This window comes from Saccopteryx bilineata, chromosome 1, assembly GCF_036850765.1.
Source record: "Saccopteryx bilineata isolate mSacBil1 chromosome 1, mSacBil1_pri_phased_curated, whole genome shotgun sequence".
Lineage (NCBI taxonomy): Eukaryota > Metazoa > Chordata > Mammalia > Chiroptera > Emballonuridae > Saccopteryx > Saccopteryx bilineata.
Genome location: NC_089490.1, coordinates 94580811 through 94600098, shown reverse-complemented (window position 1 = coordinate 94600098; position 19288 = coordinate 94580811). Strand labels below are relative to the sequence as shown.

Below are 19288 nucleotides of genomic sequence, written 5' to 3'. Positions count from 1 at the left end.
TGGTTTTCTTTGGAGTGCATTATATTCATCTTTCTAAAGTAACTCCTGGACTGACCAGGCCTATTCTGGTTGGAGTCACATTTCCTCCCTCCTTACTAAGGCACCTTCTCTGGCAGCCGTGCCCCCCTCCCCACTGCCACCCAGGTACTGGGTGGATTGGGTTACAGCTAGCTCTGCCTGGGCTTCCCAGGCCCTTATCTCCACCCTCCCTTTGTGCTGTTGCCTGGAGACCAGTGGGTTGTGGGGGACTGGGGCCAGAGAGGGAGCTGGGGTGAGGGATAGTGGTGTTGGTGGTGGTAGTAGTGATGGTGTTCCTGTGTGAAGCTTCCTGAAGCTGAACTGTCAGCCTGGCCCTCAGGTTGGGGAGGAATTGGAGTGGGTAGGCCCTGGCTTTTCTTCTGATTCTCCCCATCTGTGCCTACCTAGGCCTTTTTTTTAGGCTCAGATATTCCATCATCCTAATCCATCCTTTAGTGGTTTTAAAAAACAAACAAAAACTGAGGGAGAAGAACCCAGCCTGGAAGGGTGTTGGAAAGGGAGTGGACCAGGGCCCAGCAGGAGGCTAAATTGAGAAGTGCAGAGTGAAAGAGGAAATGCGTGAGGGAGGGGGAAGGGGAGGAGGAGTCTTGGAGCAAAGTTGGGAGGTGGAGAGAAGGAGCAGGAGGATCTTAGGGTACTGGGAGGGGGAAAAGCATGGGAGATAGGGGGAGTCAGGGAGCTGGCCTGGTCTCAAAGGTTCTGAGGGATAAAGAAGGTGAGTGAGCATGGGGTGGAAAAGTGACAACCAATTTAAGAGACTAAAGGGTCTCTTCAGGGTCCCCAGTGCTTTAGAATCCTTTTAGAGCTTTTGTGTAATCCTAGAACTTGGCTGAGCCTGGCCCAAGGAAATATGAGGCAAAATCTACCAAGTTGCTACAGAGCCAACCTCCTTCCTCCCCAGAAGGCTAGTGGGATCCTACCATTTAGGGCCCACACTTGGCCTCTAGCTATCCTGGCCTCACACATACCCTAACTCCACCCCAAATCTGGAGAGCTATGGAGGGCTTCCAATCCATATTCCAGCTCCAGCTCTTCCTGTTTCCCAGCCTGCCTCTCTCCCATTCTCTGGCCTTCCCCAATCTCAGCTGCCAAAAACCAACCAGTGTCTTGGCGTCCTTTGTCCTAGACCTAGGAGATGTTGCTGCTTGATGGGGCCCAGAAAGCCAGCCCAGAAGACACTGGTGGTGGACTGGTGGGGGTGCAGGCTTCAAGGCTGAAGACTAGGAATGGCTGGCAGACTAACAATATCAGGAGCTTCCTGGAGAGCAGTGGAGGGAGCCTGTGTGTGTGTGTGTGTGGGGGGGGATTGTCTCTACATTAAATGATTGGAGTTGGGGAACCAGGGCACCTAGGGATTTGCCTCTGCTTTGAGCCTAATCCCCACTTCACCCCTTCCCTGGGGCCCAAAGTATCATCAGGGATGACTTCAATGGAGACACCATCGGACAGAGGGCCTGAGGGTGGTGTCCCACTCCTATAAATTAGTCTCTTTCCTGCACTGGATCTTGCTCTGCACCATTTCTATAATTTCCTTCTTCTGTTTTCCCTTCTACTCTCCTGCCTTCTGCATCACTGACCTTCCTTCTTCCATATTGCCACCAAAGGCTTTGTTTAGCCTACATTTCCTTCCAATCTTCTTTATCCACCCTCAACCCCCCTCCACACCCACTCTACTCTATCTACCTAGTGTTGCCAATCAAAATCTTCCTCAGCTCTCCTGGAAACCCCCCAAGGACCCAGCCATCCTGTGTCCTCCAATCTACCTACCCAGAACCCCAGTCCCCCCTAGAAAATGCTGCTGGCCTCACCTGTCATCCCTTATTAAGGTTCCTTACACTTTCTCTCACCAACATTTCTCTGACATCTCTGAACTTCTCTCCAGCTTACCCTCATCAACGCAGAATTGTTATTTCCTATGCTTCCCCAACACTAGTCACCCCCAAACTCTACTTTCAGAAATCCCATCCTCCTAGATGTCTCCATTTTTTCAATTTCTACAGCTCCTTAGGACACCAAACTTCCACCCCATTCTCTCGTCTAGCTGCCTTCCCAGCCTTCCCCCTACATGTCTGCCGCAGACGCTGTCACCCCAAACTGCCTTCATCTCTTCTTGTCACACACTTCATTGCCCCCTAAAGCCCCCATGTAGCTCCATTTTTCCAATCTCACCCCATTACCCCAATCTGTCTCATACCTACAACCTCCCACCCCACTTCTGTCACAGACCCCTTTGCCCCCAACTTCTGCCTCCTCCATATCTACCCTTAAAACCCACAGCCCCTCCCTACCTAGCTCTCTCCGGTGCCAGGCCCGCGGGCTCCCCACATTCCGCCTCGGCGAACCCCTCCCCGCGCCCCAGGCCCCTTAGGCCTCGGTCTCAGCCAACTCGCACAGCGCCTCCCCCTTTCTCTCCTCCCTCCCCCTCACAGCTTGCCTGGCGCTCCCTCCCTCGCTTCTCCCTTCTGGCCCCTCTCTCCTGGTTCCTCCGCGCTCCCTCCTTCTCCCTCTTCCTCCCTTCTCCCATCCCCCTCTCCCAAGCTCCCTCCCTTCGCCGGCCGCTTTCCTGTGCGAGTCGCCGGACGCACCGCCTAGCCCGCCCGCAGCCCCGCGTCGGGCGGGGGCCAAGGGCCAGGACCCACTCGGAGGAGGGGGGAACCGCTGGCCTCGGGGAGGGGATAGGAGGGGGCTAGGGAGACGGCCGCCCGGGAAGGGTGGGGGCTGCAGGCGAGGCCTCCTAGGCGGCCAGGGGTAGCGCGAGTGCGGGCCGCGCGGGGCGGGCGCGGGCGGCAGGCGGGAGGCACAGGGCAGAGCGGCGCGGAGGGCCGGCCGGGCCGTGGGGGCGAGCGGAGCGGCGGGGGCGGGTGGCGCGGCCCAGGCATTCCGGGCGGCCGGGGGGAGGCGGCGGGCCTGGGGAGGGGCTGAGCGAGAGCTGAGATCGGGATTTGCTCTGGGGGCTAGCGAGCGATCGGGACCAGGTAGGGGGGAAATAGGGTGATGGGGGCCGCCCTCCGAGAGGGTCGGGGCCGCCGCCGCCGCCGTCGCGGCGGCGACTGAAGCGGGAAAAGGAGAGGGGGGCGGGGGAGCGGCCGCCGCCGCCCCCCGGAGGCGCGGGAGCTCGGAATCCCGCTCGGAGTCAGCCACCCGTCCCGAGCTACAACCAGGTAAGAGCTACCGCCGTCCGGGCCTTGGGCACGCCCGGGTTCGGGCCCGCGGCTCCCCACCCCCACCCCTCCCAGTTCCCCCTCCCGCCGCCGTTGCCTCCATTTGTTATTTTCCCGATCTGGTCCCCCCACTGCGGGCACTGCCGGGCCTGAGGCTGGGGCTCGGAGTGGGGCTGCCCCCGAGGAAGGAAGGGGGCCAGGGCACCCGGAGGATCGGACAGGTGTGGGGAGGTGGGAGGGTCTCAGTAGGAGGGCTGATGGGGCAAAAGAGGGTTGCCGGGGGTGGCAAAACGAGGGATGCCCGTGAGAGGGCTTTGGGGCGAAGGCAAGAAGGAATGGAGAGATGGCAGCGAGGTGGGGCATAAGGTCTCCTGGAAAAGCCCCAAAGCCCCACAACCCGGATTTCAGAGCCCCGGCTTGGGGATGATAGGTGTGGGAGGGAAATGGGAAGGGGTGTGGTAGGTAGAAAGACGGATTGTAGCTGATGAGGGAGGGGAATGGAACCTGGGGACAGGTCCAAGGAGGGGTCCACCTTTGAGAAGACCTAGAGGTGTTGCCCCGGTGAAATTGGGAAGGCAATGCCTTTGTGATTCAGTTTTCTTTCCCCTACTCCGGGTCCCCTCTGGTCTCCTTCCATCATCCCCAATTTCAGACCTAGTTACTTCTTAGAGAGGGGCACACTGGGGCCCAGTAGTGTGGGTCATCCTAAAACTAATGGAGGGAGGAACACGGACCAGAGAGTTAGGGAGAAAAGATTTCCAGGAGGGTGGAAACAGAAGACAACTGGGCCATCTTGTAGGCACTCCAGACAAGTTGTTACCTCCATCTTCAAATCCCTAGAGCATCCCTGTGCTTCTCTATCTGTGGTTTCTTGAGGGGTGGGGTCTTCATTTCTATTTTGAGTTCCAAGATTTCCCTTTGTGCATGTGCTTATTTCTACTGGGGTAGGTACCTTTAAGCTCTCTTCACTGAGGGTACCATAGGAGAGCAGCAGTTGCTTTGGCAACTGGAGGGGGAGTGGCTGGCAGATGGACCCCTGGGATGGACTCTTGAGGGGGCAGGTCTGCCATTTTGCTGCTATGGCAGTGACCCAGTGGGATGTTCAATAGGTGGGGGTTCAGAATGTTGATTGGACCTCAGCCTTTGGCTGTGTCCTTGGGACTGTTGTCTGGGTTCTAGAAAATGTTTTTGGAAGGGGTTTGGGGGAAGGTCCATCCCCTTCCATCTAGCAGTCTGTTGGACACAGGTAGTTATGTTACTTGACAGTCAGGGTATTCCTCCAAGTCCCTCCTCCTAGCATGGTAGGAGCACAGAAATGCTGTTATACCATCTTTTGGTAGTTTTTTTTGACTCTATCTCTTATTATTAGGGGCTTTTTGGATAGTCTCTTTGCTTCTTTGCACTGATATTCTTCCATTTTCTTAAACTTGAGTCTCCTTTCCCTAATCAACCCTTTTCTCTTTTGACACAGTGACCCTTTCCCTCAGCTAACCTTTGACCTATTTCCCTGACCTTGTAGGAATGGCTGGGTTTCCACCTTCATCTCAGGTGAGGGTAGCCCAGGGGAGAGGGGCTGTGCAACAGCTTGGTGGAGTGGAAATACTCTTGAGCTGGAGCCAGGAGACCTGGGTCTACTTCTGTGACCTTGGGCAAGTCGCTTCTGTTTCTTTGAGCCTTGGCTTCATATTAATGAGGGGATTATAGATAAGATGATTTCTGAGGCCCCTCCTACAATCATGGATTCTTGAAAGGTTTAGGCTAGTGTGTTATCTGCTGGTCTGGGCTGCATTGTTATCAAGGAGTTACTGTAGACGGTTTGTTAGTCTGGCAGATCCGGAATGATGATGGGGGCTGGGCCAATAATCCCGAAATTCAAAAAGCCTTGTACCTCTATTGTATTTTCTGATATTCTTCTCACAGTTCTCCCTTAATTTTGTTTTCTGTCCTTACTTAGAGACTCTTCCTATTTCCTCACTTTTCCAATTCCCCAATCTGGTCTTTTTTTTTCTTCTCCTTTTGTAGTGAGGCAATGAAGGTGAATGAGTTTAGTGTGTTGCCAGATACATGGTAGGTGCTCTGTAAACATTAGTTACAGAGACTGGCTACTAGTGCAAGATGAAGTGTAGCTTACCTTGGTGCTAAATCATGCCCCTGGTTCAGACACATAAATACAACTCTAACTTCTCTCCCCCTGCCCCTCCTTACTCCAGGGTTACCTACCTTTTTATGACTGCTTTTATCCTTCAAAGCTACTCATTGCTTGTTTTAGCAGATTTCTGCTGATTTTAAAAGTTGAGAGGGGGAGGGGCACAGTAGGATTGCTCAGGTACATTCCTACATTTCTGACCTTTTGGACTCCCTAGCTCTGACTGACTTGGTGAGCAGGTTCGGAAATGGAGAGGAGAGGTAGGCACTCTTCTCTTGAGGGGCTGGCAGTCTAAGATACACCAATCACAATAGTCATAGTTGTGCTTTTATTAAGATGTTTTCCCCTTTTGTTATTTGGGTTTTGTTCTTTGGATTTTTGGGGTTGATGGTATTTTAAAATTAATGTGCAGAACAGAAATGTGGTAATAGCTGTAGTTGAAAAATGGCTAGCTTCACCTGACCAGGCGGTGGCACAGTGGATAGAGCTTTGGACTGGGATGCTGAGGACCCAGGTTCGAGACCCCGAGGTCTCCAGCTTGAGCTTGGGCTCATCTGGTTTGAGCAAAAGCTCACCAGCTTGGACCCAAGGTCGCTGGCTCGAGCAAGGGGTTACTCGGTCTGCTGAAGACCCACGGGCAAGGCACACATGAGAAAGCAATCAGTGAACAACTAAGGTGTCGCAATGCGACATCTCTCATCTTGATGCTTCTCATCTCTCTCCGTTCCTGTCTGTCTGTCCCTGTCTATCCCTCTCTCTGTCTCTGTAAAAAAAAAAAAAAAATGGCTAGCCTGATCAGTAAGTAGATAGAGCATCGACCTGGGATGCTGAGGATCCAGTTTCAAAACCCCAAGGTTATCAGCTTGAGCACAGGCTCATCTGGCTTGAGCATGGGGTCGCTGGCTTGAGTGTGGGATCAGAGGTATGACCCCATGGTCACTGGCTTGAGTGCAGAGGTCGCTGGCTTGAGCAAAGGATCACTGGCTCAACTGGAGCCCCCTGGTCAAGGCACGTATGAGAAAGTAATCAAAGAACAATTAAAGTGATGCAACTATGAATTGATGCTTCTCCTCTCTGTCCCTTCCTATCCGCCCCTCTCTGTCTCTCTAGCTAAAAAAAGAAAAAGAAAAAGAAAAATGGCTGGTTTACTGGACAGAGCATCAGTTGTAAGTTCAGAAGACCTGATGCTCTGTTCCAGCTATTTTGTGACTCTAAGTAAATTCTTATTAAGTTTCCTGGAAAGGTTAGGCTCACCCCTCACTACCTGCCTTAGTATAGTTCACTGGAGGTGAGATATAATTACTTTGTATTCCTTGGGGAAAATAAGATCTAGAATGTGGGAATGTCATTTACCTAGCCAGGCCTCCTAACTCAGAACAGGCAAACATACTCTGTTCCCACTGAGGCCAGCAGCACTTCATTCAAGAAGAGCTACAAAGTTTATTTTGTTTTATTTATTCATTTTTAGAGAGGACAGAGAGAGGGAAAGAGAGAGACAGAGAGGGAGAGAGAGGAGAGAGAGAGAAGGGGAGAGGAGCTGGAAGCATCAACTCCTATATGTGCCTTGACCAGGCAAGCCCAGGGTTTCGAACTGGCAACCTTAGCATTTCCAGGTCGATGCTTTATCCACTGCGCCACCACAGGTCAGGCCTACAAAGTTTAAAGGTCAAGAACAAGAACAAAAACACTCATATATATATGACATCAGTGTGGGATATAGAAAAGAAGAAAACAGTAACAAGATAACATCTTTGCCCTCAAAAGATCAGATGGCCAGTAGTATGGAAAGAAATACAAATCAGTGCAAATGAAAAAAGCTGACTATAGATACAGATGTAGATATAGATAGGCTGTGGTGAGGTGTGTGTCCCCATCTCAGCCAAGTGGGAGGATATAGGCTTACAGATTTGTAAATTTGTCTTGGGTCCTTATTGATATTTACTGATTTGGTTGGTAAAGTGAAAGCTGCCTTTTCTTCTAGCTTTGGGAAGCCAATCACTAAAGAGGGTGTTTAGAGGCTCTACGGGATCCTAGATGGGCTTGATTCTGATGCTGTCACTGGTTCTTCATTGTATATTTATCACATGAAGTTGGCAAGTCAGAATCACAATCTTTGAGTGTAAGTTTCCTCACCTATACAATGGGAATAATAAGAACACTTCTCAGAGTTGATTATAAATATTAAATTGTATATGTAAGGGCTTGACATAGAGAAGATACTTAATAAATAAATGAATAGGCCTGACCTGTACAGTGGCGCAGTGGGTAAAAGCGTCGACCTAGAACACTGAGGTCGTTGGTTCGAAACCCTGGGCTTCCCTGGTCAAGGCACATATGGGAGTTGATGCTTTCTGCTCCTCCCTCCCTTTTCTCTCTGTCTCTCTCTCTCTGTCTCCTCTCTCTAAAATGAATAAAAATCTTTAAAAATATAAAAAAATAAATAAATGAATACTTTAGTTATGTTTCTTTATGCTCCTTTCTTTGTAAAGCTCTGTGGAATTCATGTGTGCACAGATATTTCTTAGGGATCATGAAGGGTAAAATAGTATTAGCTCCTGAATTGGGGCTCATAGCTATATCTGAGTTTATTGCCTTCCCCAGAGATGAAAGAGATGATGTGAGGAGATGCTCCTTCACTTGTAAATACCTGGGTAGCCCATGAGGCAAGGCCAGCAATGTGTTATGGGGCCTGTACCTCCTGAACAAAAGGCCTAGGACTGGGACACTTGCTGAGCCCCTTGACAAGGACAGTGGTATCCCCTTCAGATTCTGTTCCCTGATTTGGTGACTTTGATTGTCATTTTCTCACAGGCTTCACTGAAAAAAGATCGTGCTAGTTCCAGGTGTCTACGCTGGAAACTTAGAGATCCTGCTTTCTGCTTCCCAGGCCACAGCTGTGGGGAACTTGGGGGTGAAGCAGAGAAGTTTCTATATTCAGCTGCCCAGGCAGAGGAGAATGGGGTCTCCACAGCCTGAAGAATGAAGACACGACAGAATAAAGACTCAGTGAGTGACAGCTTATATTAGAGACATGAAAGATTAGGGGCAGAGAAGCTAGGGGGAAGGGTCTGGAGAGAAAGGATAGAAATAAGGCACATTCTAAAGTTAGGTATAATGTAAAAAACCTTTTTACTGTTCCCTTTCTTCTCTCTCAGATGTCAATGAGGAGTGGACGGAAGAAAGAGGCCCCTGGGCCCCGGGAAGAACTGAGATCGAGGGGCCGGGCCTCCCCTGGAGGGGTCAGCACGTCCAGTAGTGATGGCAAAGCCGAGAAGGCTAGGCAGACAGCCAAGGTATTTTATCCTAAGGTCCTCCCACAGGATGCCCAGGCAGTGGGCCTGAGGGTGTATGTGTGTGTGTTGTGGGGGAATTTCCTGTCTAACAGAGGGTTATGGTGGAGGCTTGGGCGGTATAAGACAGTAATTTTCTCTTTCTGTCTAACAGAAGGCACGAGTAGAGGAAGCCTCCACCCCAAAGGTCAGCAAGCAAGGCCGGAGTGAGGAGATCTCAGAGAGTGAAAGTGAGGAGACCAATGCACCAAAAAAACCCAAAACTGAGGTGAGAGACCCTTGCAGTCATCCTGACCCACCTTCTCACTATTCTTTCCCCCATGTTTCTTTTCATTTAGGATTCTTACTTTAATCTCACCTAGGATATAAGAGAAAAGTTATATCCTAGTGCTTATTAAATTGGCCCTGTCTATAATGTATCAGTTAGACCATTAGATAACCAGACAGGGCCAAAGGGGACTAGAAGAGTGCGGAGGAGCCTAACCTTTCCTTTTCTAGGTCCTGATTTTCAGGAATGGGCTGGGAGGGAGATTAAGGGTGAGAAGTCTTGGTGGAAGGAATAGATAATTGTAAGGAAAATGCAGAAGTGTTTTTTTAAAGAACCAAGGGTTTCTGGGATGTTAAAGGGGTAAAGGAGTTGAGACGAGAGTGGATATAAGCTGGTGGACAGGGATTTGAGTTCAGCTGAGAATAGGGAGAAAGTGCTTAAGACAGACACTTGAAGAAGGAATAGAGTTTTACAAAGAAGGAAACAAGACCAGCTGCTAGGGAGCAGCTGAGAATATAAAAAGAGTAATGGAACCAAAGATGGTAGGGAAATGGGCTTGAGTAAGGGTATTCATCACATTGTGGCACAATGGTGTGCTGTGAGGAGGAAATGATTTTGTGCAAGGGAGGCCCCAAATCTAGGGAAGGCAAGAAAAGAAAGGAAAAGGGGCAGATGGCCCTCTCTTCTCTGCAGCAGGAGCTCCCTCGACCACAGTCCCCCTCGGATCTGGACAGCTTAGATGGGCGGAGCCTCAATGATGATGGAAGCAGTGACCCGAGGGATATAGACCAGGATAACAGAAGCACGTCCCCCAGCATCTACAGCCCTGGGAGTGTGGAGAATGACTCCGACTCATCTTCTGGCCTGTCCCAGGGCCCAGCCCGTCCCTACCACCCACCTCCACTCTTTCCTCCCTCCCCTCCACCATCAGACAGCAACCCCCGACAGCCAGAGCCTGGTTTTGAAACCCATCCTGTGACACCCACTGGATATCATGCTCCCATGGAGCCTCCCACATCTCGGATGTTCCAGGCTCCTCCTGGGGCCCCTCACCCTCACCCACAGCTCTACCCTGGGGGTGCTAGTGGAGGAGTTTTGTCTGGACCCCCAATGGGTCCTAAGGGGGGAGGAGCTGCCTCTTCAGTGGGGGCCCCAAGTGGGGGTAAGCAGCACCCCCCACCCACTACCCCCATTTCAATATCAAGCTCTGGGGCTGGTGGTGCTCCCTCAACAAAGCCGCCTAACACTCCAGTGGGTGGTGGAAACCTATCCTCTGCTCCACCGGCCACCTTCCCCCATGTGACACCAAACTTACCTCCCCCACCTGCTCTGAGACCCCTTAACAATGCATCAGCCTCTCCTCCTGGTCTGGGGGCCCAGCCACTACCTGGGCATCTGCCCTCTCCCCATGGCATGGGGCAGGGTATGGCTGGACTTCCTCCTGGCCCAGAGAAGGGCCCCACTCTTGCTCCCTCACCCCACCCTCTGCCCCCTGCTTCCTCCTCTTCTGCCCCAGCCCCGCCAATGAGGTATCCTTATTCATCCTCTAGTAGTAACTCTGCAGCAGCCTCTTCTTCCAGTTCCTCATCTTCCTCTGCCTCCCAGTACCCAGCTTCCCAGGCACTGCCCAGTTATCCCCACTCCTTCCCTCCCCCTACAAGCCTCTCTGTCTCTAATCAGCCACCCAAGTATACTCAGCCTTCTCTCCCATCCCAGGCTGTGTGGAGCCAGGGTCCCCCCCCACCTCCTCCCTATGGCCGCCTCTTAGCCAACAACAATGCCCATCCAGGCCCCTTCCCTCCTTCTACTGGAGGCCAGTCCACCGCTCACCCACCAGCCCCGACACATCACCATCACCACCAGCAGCAGCAGCAGCAACAGCAGCAGCAGCAGCAACAACATCACGGGAGCTCTGGGCCCCCTCCACCTGGAGCATATCCCCACCCCCTGGAGAGCAGTAATTCCCACCATGCACACCCGTATGCCATGTCTCCCTCCCTGGGATCTCTCAGACCCTACCCACCAGGGCCAGCACACCTGCCCCCACCTCACAGCCAGGTGTCCTACAGCCAAGCAGGCCCCAACGGCCCCCCGGCTTCTTCCTCCTCCAACTCTTGTTCTTCCTCCTCTCAAGGGTCCTACCCATGTTCGCACCCCTCTCCTTCCCAGGGCCCCCAAGGGGCGCCCTACCCCTTCCCACCGGTGCCTCCCGTTACCACCTCCTCGGCTACGCTTTCCACAGTTATTGCCACAGTGGCTTCTTCGCCAGCAGGCTACAAAACAGCCTCCCCGCCTGGGCCCCCGCCGTATGGGAAGAGAGCCCCATCCCCAGGGCCCTACAAGACAGCCACCCCACCGGGATACAAGCCGGGCTCACCACCCTCCTTCCGAACGGGGACCCCACCGGGCTACCGAGGCGCCTCGCCACCTGCAGGCCCCGGGACCTTCAAGCCAGGGTCGCCCACGGCGGGGTCTGGGCCGCTGCCGCCTGCAGGGCCCTCTGGCCTGTCATCCTTGCCACCACCACCTGCCGGCTCTGCCTCAGGCCCGCCCCTGAGCGCCACGCAGATCAAACAGGAGCCGGCTGAGGAATATGAGACCCCCGAGAGCCCGGTGCCCACAGCCCGCAGCCCCTCGCCCCCTCCCAAGGTGGTAGACGTGCCCAGCCATGCCAGTCAGTCAGCCAGGTGAGTGGGGCGGGGAGCTGTGAAGGAGTAACGGAGAGAGAAAGGCACGGAGCGAGGGGGCTTGCTTTACTTAGATGCTTTTAAAGTACTGCGGACCCTCACCCCGCCTTTCCAGCCAGCGGCGGCTGGCTTTGGGCCGGAGTCACTGCGGGGCCCCTCGCAGGGGCTGAGCCGCGCGCTGCCTCCGCGCCTGGCAGGTTCAACAAACACCTAGACCGCGGCTTCAACTCGTGCGCGCGCAGCGACTTGTACTTCGTGCCACTGGAGGGCTCCAAGCTGGCCAAGAAGCGGGCGGACCTGGTGGAGAAGGTGCGGCGCGAGGCCGAGCAGCGCGCGCGCGAAGAAAAGGAGCGCGAGCGCGAGCGAGAACGCGAGAAGGAGCGCGAACGCGAAAAGGAGCGCGAGTTGGAACGGAGCGTGGTGAGTGCGTCACCGCGTGCGCCTCTCGCCTTCTGACCCTCCCTTTGCGCCGCGCAGGGAGGCTTGGGGGTCGGGAGAGTGTTATTGCGCCACCCCTTGGAGAGGAGGAAACGTTGCATCCTAGGAAATGGAGACCAAAGGTTTCCTGCGGGAGGAATACCTGGGTTGAGGAAGGACAACGCAGGTGAAACTTTTGGGGCTGTAAAGAAAATGAAACAAGCCTGACCTGTGGTGGCGCAGTGGATCAAGCGTCGACCTGAAATGCTGAGGTCGCCGGTTCAAAACCCTGGGCTTGCCCGGTCAAGGCACATATAGGAGTTGATGCTTCCTGCTCCTCCCCCTCCCCACTCTCTCCGTCTCCTCTAAAATGAATAAAGTAAAAATAATTTAAAAAGAAAAGAAAAACAAATTTAAAAAAATAAAACAACAAAGGGAGAAGGAGGTAGTGCCTGGTAGGCTGAGTTCCAATAAAATGAGGTATTTTGTCAGCTGTTGAGATAAATGAGAAGCTCAGGACTGGCCACCTTTTTACAGAACTGCTCTTCTGACTCTTCTCCCTGTACCCCACAGAAGTTGGCTCAGGAAGGCCGTGCTCCAGTGGAGTGCCCATCTCTCGGCCCAGTGCCCCATCGTCCTCCGTTTGAACCGGGCAGTGCTGTGGCTACAGTGCCTCCCTACCTGGGTCCTGACACTCCAGCTCTGCGCACTCTCAGTGAATATGCTCGGCCCCACGTCATGTCTCCTGGCAATCGCAACCATCCGTTCTACGTGCCCCTGGGGGCAGTGGACCCAGGGCTCCTGGGTTACAATGTCCCAGCTCTGTACAGCAGTGACCCAGCAGCTCGGGAGAGGGAGCGGGAAGCCCGAGAACGAGACCTCCGCGACCGCCTCAAGCCTGGCTTCGAGGTGAAGCCCAGTGAGCTGGAACCCCTACATGGTGTTCCTGGGCCAGGCCTGGATCCCTTCCCTCGACATGGGGGCCTGGCTCTGCAGCCTGGCCCACCTGGGCTACACCCTTTCCCCTTTCATCCGAGCCTGGGGCCTCTGGAGAGAGAACGTCTGGCGCTGGCTGCTGGGCCAGCCCTGCGGCCTGACATGTCTTACGCAGAGCGTCTGGCAGCTGAGAGGCAGCATGCAGAAAGGGTAGCAGCCCTGGGTAATGACCCACTGGCCCGGCTGCAGATGCTCAATGTGACCCCCCATCACCACCAGCACTCCCACATCCACTCTCACCTGCACCTCCACCAGCAGGATGCCATCCATGCAGGTGAGATTTCTATTCCTTGGCTCCTGGGGCCACCTTATCCCCCAGCAAGTGATTGGGCTCTTCTCTTCCTCAAGCTAGCACTTCCCTAATCTGGCAGGAACCTCTCTTGAGTGCTGCCCTGATTTTTTCCTCCCTGTCATCAACCAGCCTGTCACCTCATACCTTAGCCTTAGCATAAAGACTGTTCCCCACATCCCACCCTCTTCAAAGTCTAGCATCCCTCCTCTTATAGGTGGAAACCTTTGAAAGAGTACCATTTTTCTATTGTTATAGCCCTTTTCCCCCAGCCCCTCACATACCTGTTTTCTTGCTCCTCTGGATTCAGCTCTATTGTGGCTTCTTGCCATCTTCTCTCCTACCAGTTGGAGGTCTTTTATGCTCCTCCCCATCTCTGTGCCTTTTCAGAAAGAGCCTGTAGCTGTGGTTGTGGTCATCATAGGTGATAATGAGTTTTACTTACTATCCCTTCACTATATTTCTTATTGCTCAATCTAGCCTTATAGTCATGTTCCTTCCAGTCTCCCTTGAGCTTTCTCTCTTAACCTTTGTTTTCTTCCTGTCTCATCTTCTAAATTTTGTATCCTCTTCCATCTCCTCTAAAGAGTCCACTCTTTCCTCTTTCCTTTTCCTCAGACCCCTCTGACAACTCATTCCACACTGGAGCTCCCTGTGTTTGATTTTCCCTCTTCTTTTCTCAGACTTGGATCTCTTCACCTACATGCATGGTTTTCCCCAAACCTGCCCTCTGGTGACACCTTACTCTTCTCTACCCTCTAGCCTCTGCCTCGGTGCACCCTCTCATTGATCCCCTGGCCTCAGGGTCTCACCTTACCCGGATACCCTACCCAGCTGGAACCCTCCCCAACCCCCTTCTTCCTCATCCTCTGCACGAGAACGAAGTTCTTCGTCACCAGCTCTTTGGTAAGGATGGAGGTTGTGGGTGGGGAAAGTCTAATGAGAGAAGGGCAGAAAGGAGGAATTTGGGTGGTAGGATTGGCCTAGTTGGGCTTGGGGAGGGGTGAGGAGGTGCCCAGAGGAGTTAGGAATGGGAGTAGGATGTCTAGGGTCCTGCCCAAGGGAAGCATAGGTTTTAGTGCCAGGCTAAGAAGTTTGAATCCTAACTCCACCATTGGCATTTTGTAGGACTTGCCTGTTACCTAACTTTTTAAATTTCAATTTCCTCCATATGTAAAGTGGTTGACTATCTCCTGGCTCAGAGTAGGTCATCAATACATCAGTCATGTGCCCCTTGCCCTTACTGCCCACAGCTGCTCCTTACCGGGACCTGCCAGCTTCCCTCTCTGCCCCGATGTCAGCAGCTCACCAGCTGCAGGCCATGCACGCGCAGTCTGCAGAGCTGCAGCGCTTGGCGCTAGAGCAGCAGCAGTGGCTGCATGCCCATCACCCATTGCACAGTGTGCCGCTACCCGCCCAGGAGGACTACTACAGGTACTACCAGGCACCCCTATGCCAGTACTAAGAGGATGTAAGCCTGAGATGTGGTGTGGGCATGGTATAACTGGGTGCTAGGCTCCTGGGGAAGGGACCCCTCCTCCACCATCTGTGAGATGGGTCAGGTCAGGTTAGACCTCAGTGTCTCATCTCTGTTCTGTACTCTTTCTCCCTTCAGTCACCTGAAAAAAGAAAGTGACAAGCCGCTGTAAACCTGCAATCAAGAGAGCACCCATAGCCAGAGCGTGCATCTGGACCTTGGAGGTCTCCCTCCTGTCCTACCACCCAGAGCGAGGAGCGGTGCTGCTCAGTTGCAGGGCCTCAGCAGCTGGACAGAGGGAGGAAGGGAGGGAGGGGGTGGGGACATGGAAAACCAAGGCTTCTGTGGTGTGCAGAGGTGGGGAGGTGGTGGGGCAGAAAGCGCACAGTATCTTGGACCAGGTCCCTCTTCCTTGTCCCCCTGCTTTCTTCCTCGCCCATGCCCAAGGCCTGTGGCCACAGCCCCTCCCCCCACCCCTTTGGTGTGATTATTTCATCTGTTAGATGTGGCTGTTTTTGCGTAGCATTGTGTGCCGCCCCTGCCCCTCCCCAGTCCCTGTGTGCGCGCCCCCCTCTGCGATGTATGCCCCTTGCCCCTGCCCCACATTAATAATTTATATATATAAATATCTATATGACGCTCTTTAAAAACATCCCAACCAAAACCAACCAAACAAAATATCCTCACGATTCCCCGGGAAGGTGGCTGTGACTCGTTATTTGCGGGCAATGTGGGTGGGGTCTCTGCGCCTCGGGGCCTTGAGAGAGCCGCTGGGAATTTAGGAAGGGCCTTGTGAAGGAGCTGAGTGGAGGGAACCTGTACACTTGGAAGTTGGACAGGGTATACCCCCAGAGGTAGCCCCCTTCCTCTCGTGGCTGAGAAGTCAGGACGCTGGGGCAGGCACGCCTCTGCCAAGGTTAGATCTAGGAAGTAAAACTTAGGAGGCGTTTCTCCTACTGGCCTGACAGGAGCCACCGATCTAAGTTTTTTACGTGGAATCGTTCGAGACACGGGTATGAAGCAGAGGCAGGAGCCGTGGTTTCAACAAATTACAGCATTAGACTCCAGGAGTCTACCCTATGGTTTGAGAAGAGAGTAGGTGACAATTTGAACCGCTAAGAAGAGAGAAATTACAGAACATTACGCTGCAGCACACAGTCATATACAAGGAAGGCCCTTTTAGAAAAGGGCGAGCGCTGTTTCCGTTCGGAGCTTTTATTGCTGCGAATCACTCTTTAAAACTAAAGGGTGTGGCTGGTTTCTCTCAGCCAATCAGCAGTGGCCTCATTTGCATAAACCCGTATCAAGCGTTTACAGACTATAGAAATGAATGATATTGGTCGGTTCCTTAGAATACTGTTTTTTCTTGTGAAAGTTACAATATACCTTGTTGCTTATACAGCAGTAAGAATTAGAAAAGTTGCCTCTGAGCTCACCCTCACCAATGTTGGAGTTCATGGATATGCCATGTTCTCTCCAGACAACTTCCTGTAGTGCTTACAGCTCTTTTTGAATTTGTCTAGTAGGTCTTCCGGCGTTTGCCGGAAGGCCCCTTCTTTATTCCGGTTTTACATAACAAAAGACACTATTTTTGAAAAAGGCCTAGCTATTGCTATTATTTTTTTTATGTCTTTGTGGGTATTTTATGTTTGACTATTCTAACTTATGGGAAGTTCGCAGTGGGATGGTTCGCATTACACTGCGAAAACTTCCGGCTACCGCTGATGCGGTCCTCCCTTCCCGCCCCCGCCATTCTAGAGAGGCGAACTCGGAGAGGTTTCTTCTGAGCATTTCCTTGGTTCTGCTGTACGTGCAACTTTCGTTGCAGTATGGCGTCCGCCTCGGCCCAACCTGCGGCCCTGAGCGCCGAACAGGCGAAGGGTGAGGAGCATCCTAGCCACCGGGTGGGCTGCCGGCCGGGGGAGGATGCAGGTGGAGGATAACAACGAGAGATGTTCTTGCATCGCCGGGAAACGGCATACGGGGAAACGGGGGTACCCTGGAGCGAGGGATTCGGGGCCGTGTTATCGGGTTAGCATGGTTTCAGTCCACTAATTCCCTGCCCTCTTCCCTGTACTGTCGGCTGGGCCTCATGGCCATGCTGCGATGTCTACCCCGGGACGACATCCTGGGTCGCATCTGCCACACAGTGGTCCTGGCTGAGGTGATCCAGGCGTTCTCCGCCCCGGAGAACGCCGTACGCATGGATGAGGCTCGGGACAACGCGTGCAACGACATGGGCAAGATGCTGCAATTCGTGCTGCCCGTGGCCACACAGATTCAGCAAGAGGTTATCAAAGCCTATGGCTTCAGCTGCGATGGGGAAGGTGGGTTGGACGAGGACGTGAGGGGGTGGGGTGGAGTGGGTCGGGTCTGGGAGAAAGGGTGTTGGATCTGTTGGGTCCCTGAACTGTCGTCTCCATTCTTGCCACACCGTGGCAGCCACAATCTGACTAACAATATTGGCACTGAGAGCTGGGGTCTTCTCTGAACTGTGCCAGGTGAAGTCCTAAGTGCATTTTGTAGTTATTACTAATTATACTATCATTTCATTTTAAGATGAGGAAACAGACTCTTGTAGTAACCATAAGTGCCAGAGGTCACAGCAGAGCTGGACCCGAACTCCATTCTGAAAACTTTTAGTGGGATGTCTGCAATGACAGAAGGCTTCTGCAGTGGATCCAAGGTGTTTCCACTAATTTCTGTTTGAGGGTTGAAAGTTCAGTTTCTTTGATGAAATCGTGGTGTACCCCAAAAGTATTTACTGATTAGGGTAGTTGGCCCATTGCCCTCCTGTGTTGTTTGTTTATTTATTTATTTATTTATTCATTTTTAGAGAGGAGAGAGAGAGGGAGAGAGACAGAGAGAGAGAAGGGGGGAGGAGCTGGAAGCATCAACTCCCATATGTGCCTTGACCAGGCAAGCCCAGGGTTTCGAACCGGCGACCTCAGCATTCCAGGTTGACGCTTTATCCACTGCGCCACCACAAGTTAGGCTACCTCCTGTGTTGTTTAGATGTGAGATCTTGTGGGTGCTCATACTTTGAGTTCCATTGACTAAATTGCTGAAATTGTTTACCTGATAGCAGCACACTATTTTATTTCCATTCACTGCATTCCATCTAGTTGTGCCCAATGTAGACCAGGAAGTGGTCGATTCAGACCCCACAGGGCAGAGGCCTTGCCTGTGCCTGGTTTTGCAGACAGCTAGCTGGCTACCTGGCCTGAGAGGAACAGCCAGTAACTTATGTTTAGGTTGCCCCCTCCTTGTCTTGGGCATCTCCACTCTGAGGATGTGGGTTGATGCTCAGATCTCCCTTGCAGGTGTACTTAAGTTTGCCCGCTTGGTCAAGTCTTACGAAGCCCAGGATCCTGAGATTGCCAGCCTGTCCGGGAAGCTGAAGGCACTGTTCCTGCCGCCCATGACACTGCCGCCCCATGGGCCTGCTTCAGGTGGCAGTGTAGCTGCCTCCTGAGGGTTGGCCTCTCCTGTGACACTGCCTGAGAAGGGATGATCTTGGTGTTCCAGAGAATAATAAACGTGCCTGTAACTTAGCCTCAGTGTCAATCTTTTTTTTTTTTTTTTTTGTATTTTTCTGAAGCTGGAAACGGGGAGAGACAGTCAGACAGACTCCAGCATGCGCCCAACCGGGATCCACCCGGCACGCCCACCAGGGCGACGCTCTGCCCACCAGGGGGCGATGCTCTGCCCCTCCGGGGCCTCGCTCTGTCGAGACCAGAGCCACTCTAGCGCCTGGGGCAGAGGCCAAGGAGCCATCCCCAGCGCCCGGGCCATCTTTGCTCCAATGGAGCCTTGGCTGCAGGAGGGGAAGAGAGAGACAGAGAGGAAGGAGAGGGGGAGGGGTGGAGAAGCAGATGGGCGCTTCTCCTGTGTGCCCTGGCTGGGAATCGAACCCGGGACTTCTGCACGCCAGGCCGACGCTCTACCACTGAGCCAACCGGCCAGGGCAAGCCCAGGGTTTTGAACTGGCGATTTCAGTGTTTCAGGTTGATGCTTTACCCACTGCACCACCACAGGTCAGGCTCAATCTTTTGTGATCTGACAACCCCACCATCAGGTCCTGGAGAATTCCCTTAGCCCAGGGGTACAGAACCTTTTTGGCTGAGAGAGCCATAAACGCCACATATTTTAAAACGTAATTCCATGAGAGCCATACCACAACCCGTGTACGTTAGACATTATCCAATAAAAATTTGGTGTTGCCCCGGAGGACAGCTGTGATTGGCTCCAGCCACCTACAACCATGAACATGAGCGGTAGGAAATGAATGGATTGTAATACATGAGAATGTTTTATATTTTTAACATTTTTTTTATTAAAGATTTGTCTGTGAGCCAGATGCAGACATCAAAAGAGCCACATCTAGGCCTGACCTGTGGTGGCGCAGTGGATAAAGCGTCGACCCAGAAATGCTGAAGTCGCCGGTTCAAAACCCTGGGCTTGCCTGGTCGAGGCACATATGGGAGATGATGCTTCCAGCTCCTCCCCCCTGTCTCT

General features: G+C 53.0%; 2 protein-coding genes and 1 non-coding gene across 5 annotated transcripts; all 3 read left to right on the top strand.

Annotated features, from left to right (window-relative positions):
* Window positions 1–1460: 1460 nt before the first annotated feature.
* Window positions 1461–15470, top strand: ATN1 (atrophin 1). Of its 3 annotated transcripts, none has more exons than XM_066260282.1 (10): window positions 1461–3200; window positions 8158–8352; window positions 8502–8639; window positions 8791–8904; window positions 9601–11591; window positions 11789–12011; window positions 12582–13278; window positions 14056–14199; window positions 14547–14727; window positions 14909–15470. In XM_066260282.1, the coding sequence occupies exons 2-10, from the start codon at window positions 8326–8328 to the stop codon at window positions 14940–14942; spliced, it is 3549 nt and encodes a 1182-aa protein (XP_066116379.1). In that variant the 5' UTR covers window positions 1461–3200; window positions 8158–8325; the 3' UTR covers window positions 14943–15470. The 3 variants fall into 3 exon arrangements, with proteins under 3 accessions (XP_066116379.1, XP_066116361.1, XP_066116370.1); XM_066260264.1 differs by having other exon boundaries at window positions 1466–3200; window positions 9598–11591; XM_066260273.1 differs by having other exon boundaries at window positions 1467–3200; window positions 8234–8352; window positions 9598–11591.
* A 738-nt stretch (window positions 15471–16208) lies between these two features.
* Window positions 16209–18324, top strand: C1H12orf57 (chromosome 1 C12orf57 homolog). The gene is made up of 3 exons (XM_066260298.1): window positions 16209–16651; window positions 16921–17097; window positions 18094–18324. The coding sequence occupies exons 1-3, from the start codon at window positions 16600–16602 to the stop codon at window positions 18243–18245; spliced, it is 381 nt and encodes a 126-aa protein (XP_066116395.1). The 5' UTR covers window positions 16209–16599; the 3' UTR covers window positions 18246–18324.
* Window positions 16262–16324, top strand: LOC136321121 (U7 small nuclear RNA). The gene has a single exon (XR_010728415.1). It is a non-coding gene; the product is annotated as a U7 small nuclear RNA (small nuclear RNA).
* Window positions 18325–19288: the final 964 nt, after the last annotated feature.

Bases quoted from the DNA above. Each gene is read 5' to 3' on its own strand.
- ATN1 (XM_066260264.1), top strand. From the start codon at position 8,326: ATGAAGACACGACAGAATAAAGACTCA. The intron at 13,279-14,055 runs GTGAGATTTCTA...TCTACCCTCTAG, and splicing joins GCAGGATGCCATCCATGCAG to CCTCTGCCTCGGTGCACCCT. The intron at 14,200-14,546 runs GTAAGGATGGAG...TACTGCCCACAG, and splicing joins TCTTCGTCACCAGCTCTTTG to CTGCTCCTTACCGGGACCTG.
- C1H12orf57 (XM_066260298.1), top strand. From the start codon at position 16,600: ATGGCGTCCGCCTCGGCCCAACCTGCGGCCCTGAGCGCCGAACAGGCG. The intron at 16,652-16,920 runs GTGAGGAGCATC...TCTGCCACACAG, and splicing joins GAGCGCCGAACAGGCGAAGG to TGGTCCTGGCTGAGGTGATC. The intron at 17,098-18,093 runs GTGGGTTGGACG...TCTCCCTTGCAG, and splicing joins CTTCAGCTGCGATGGGGAAG to GTGTACTTAAGTTTGCCCGC.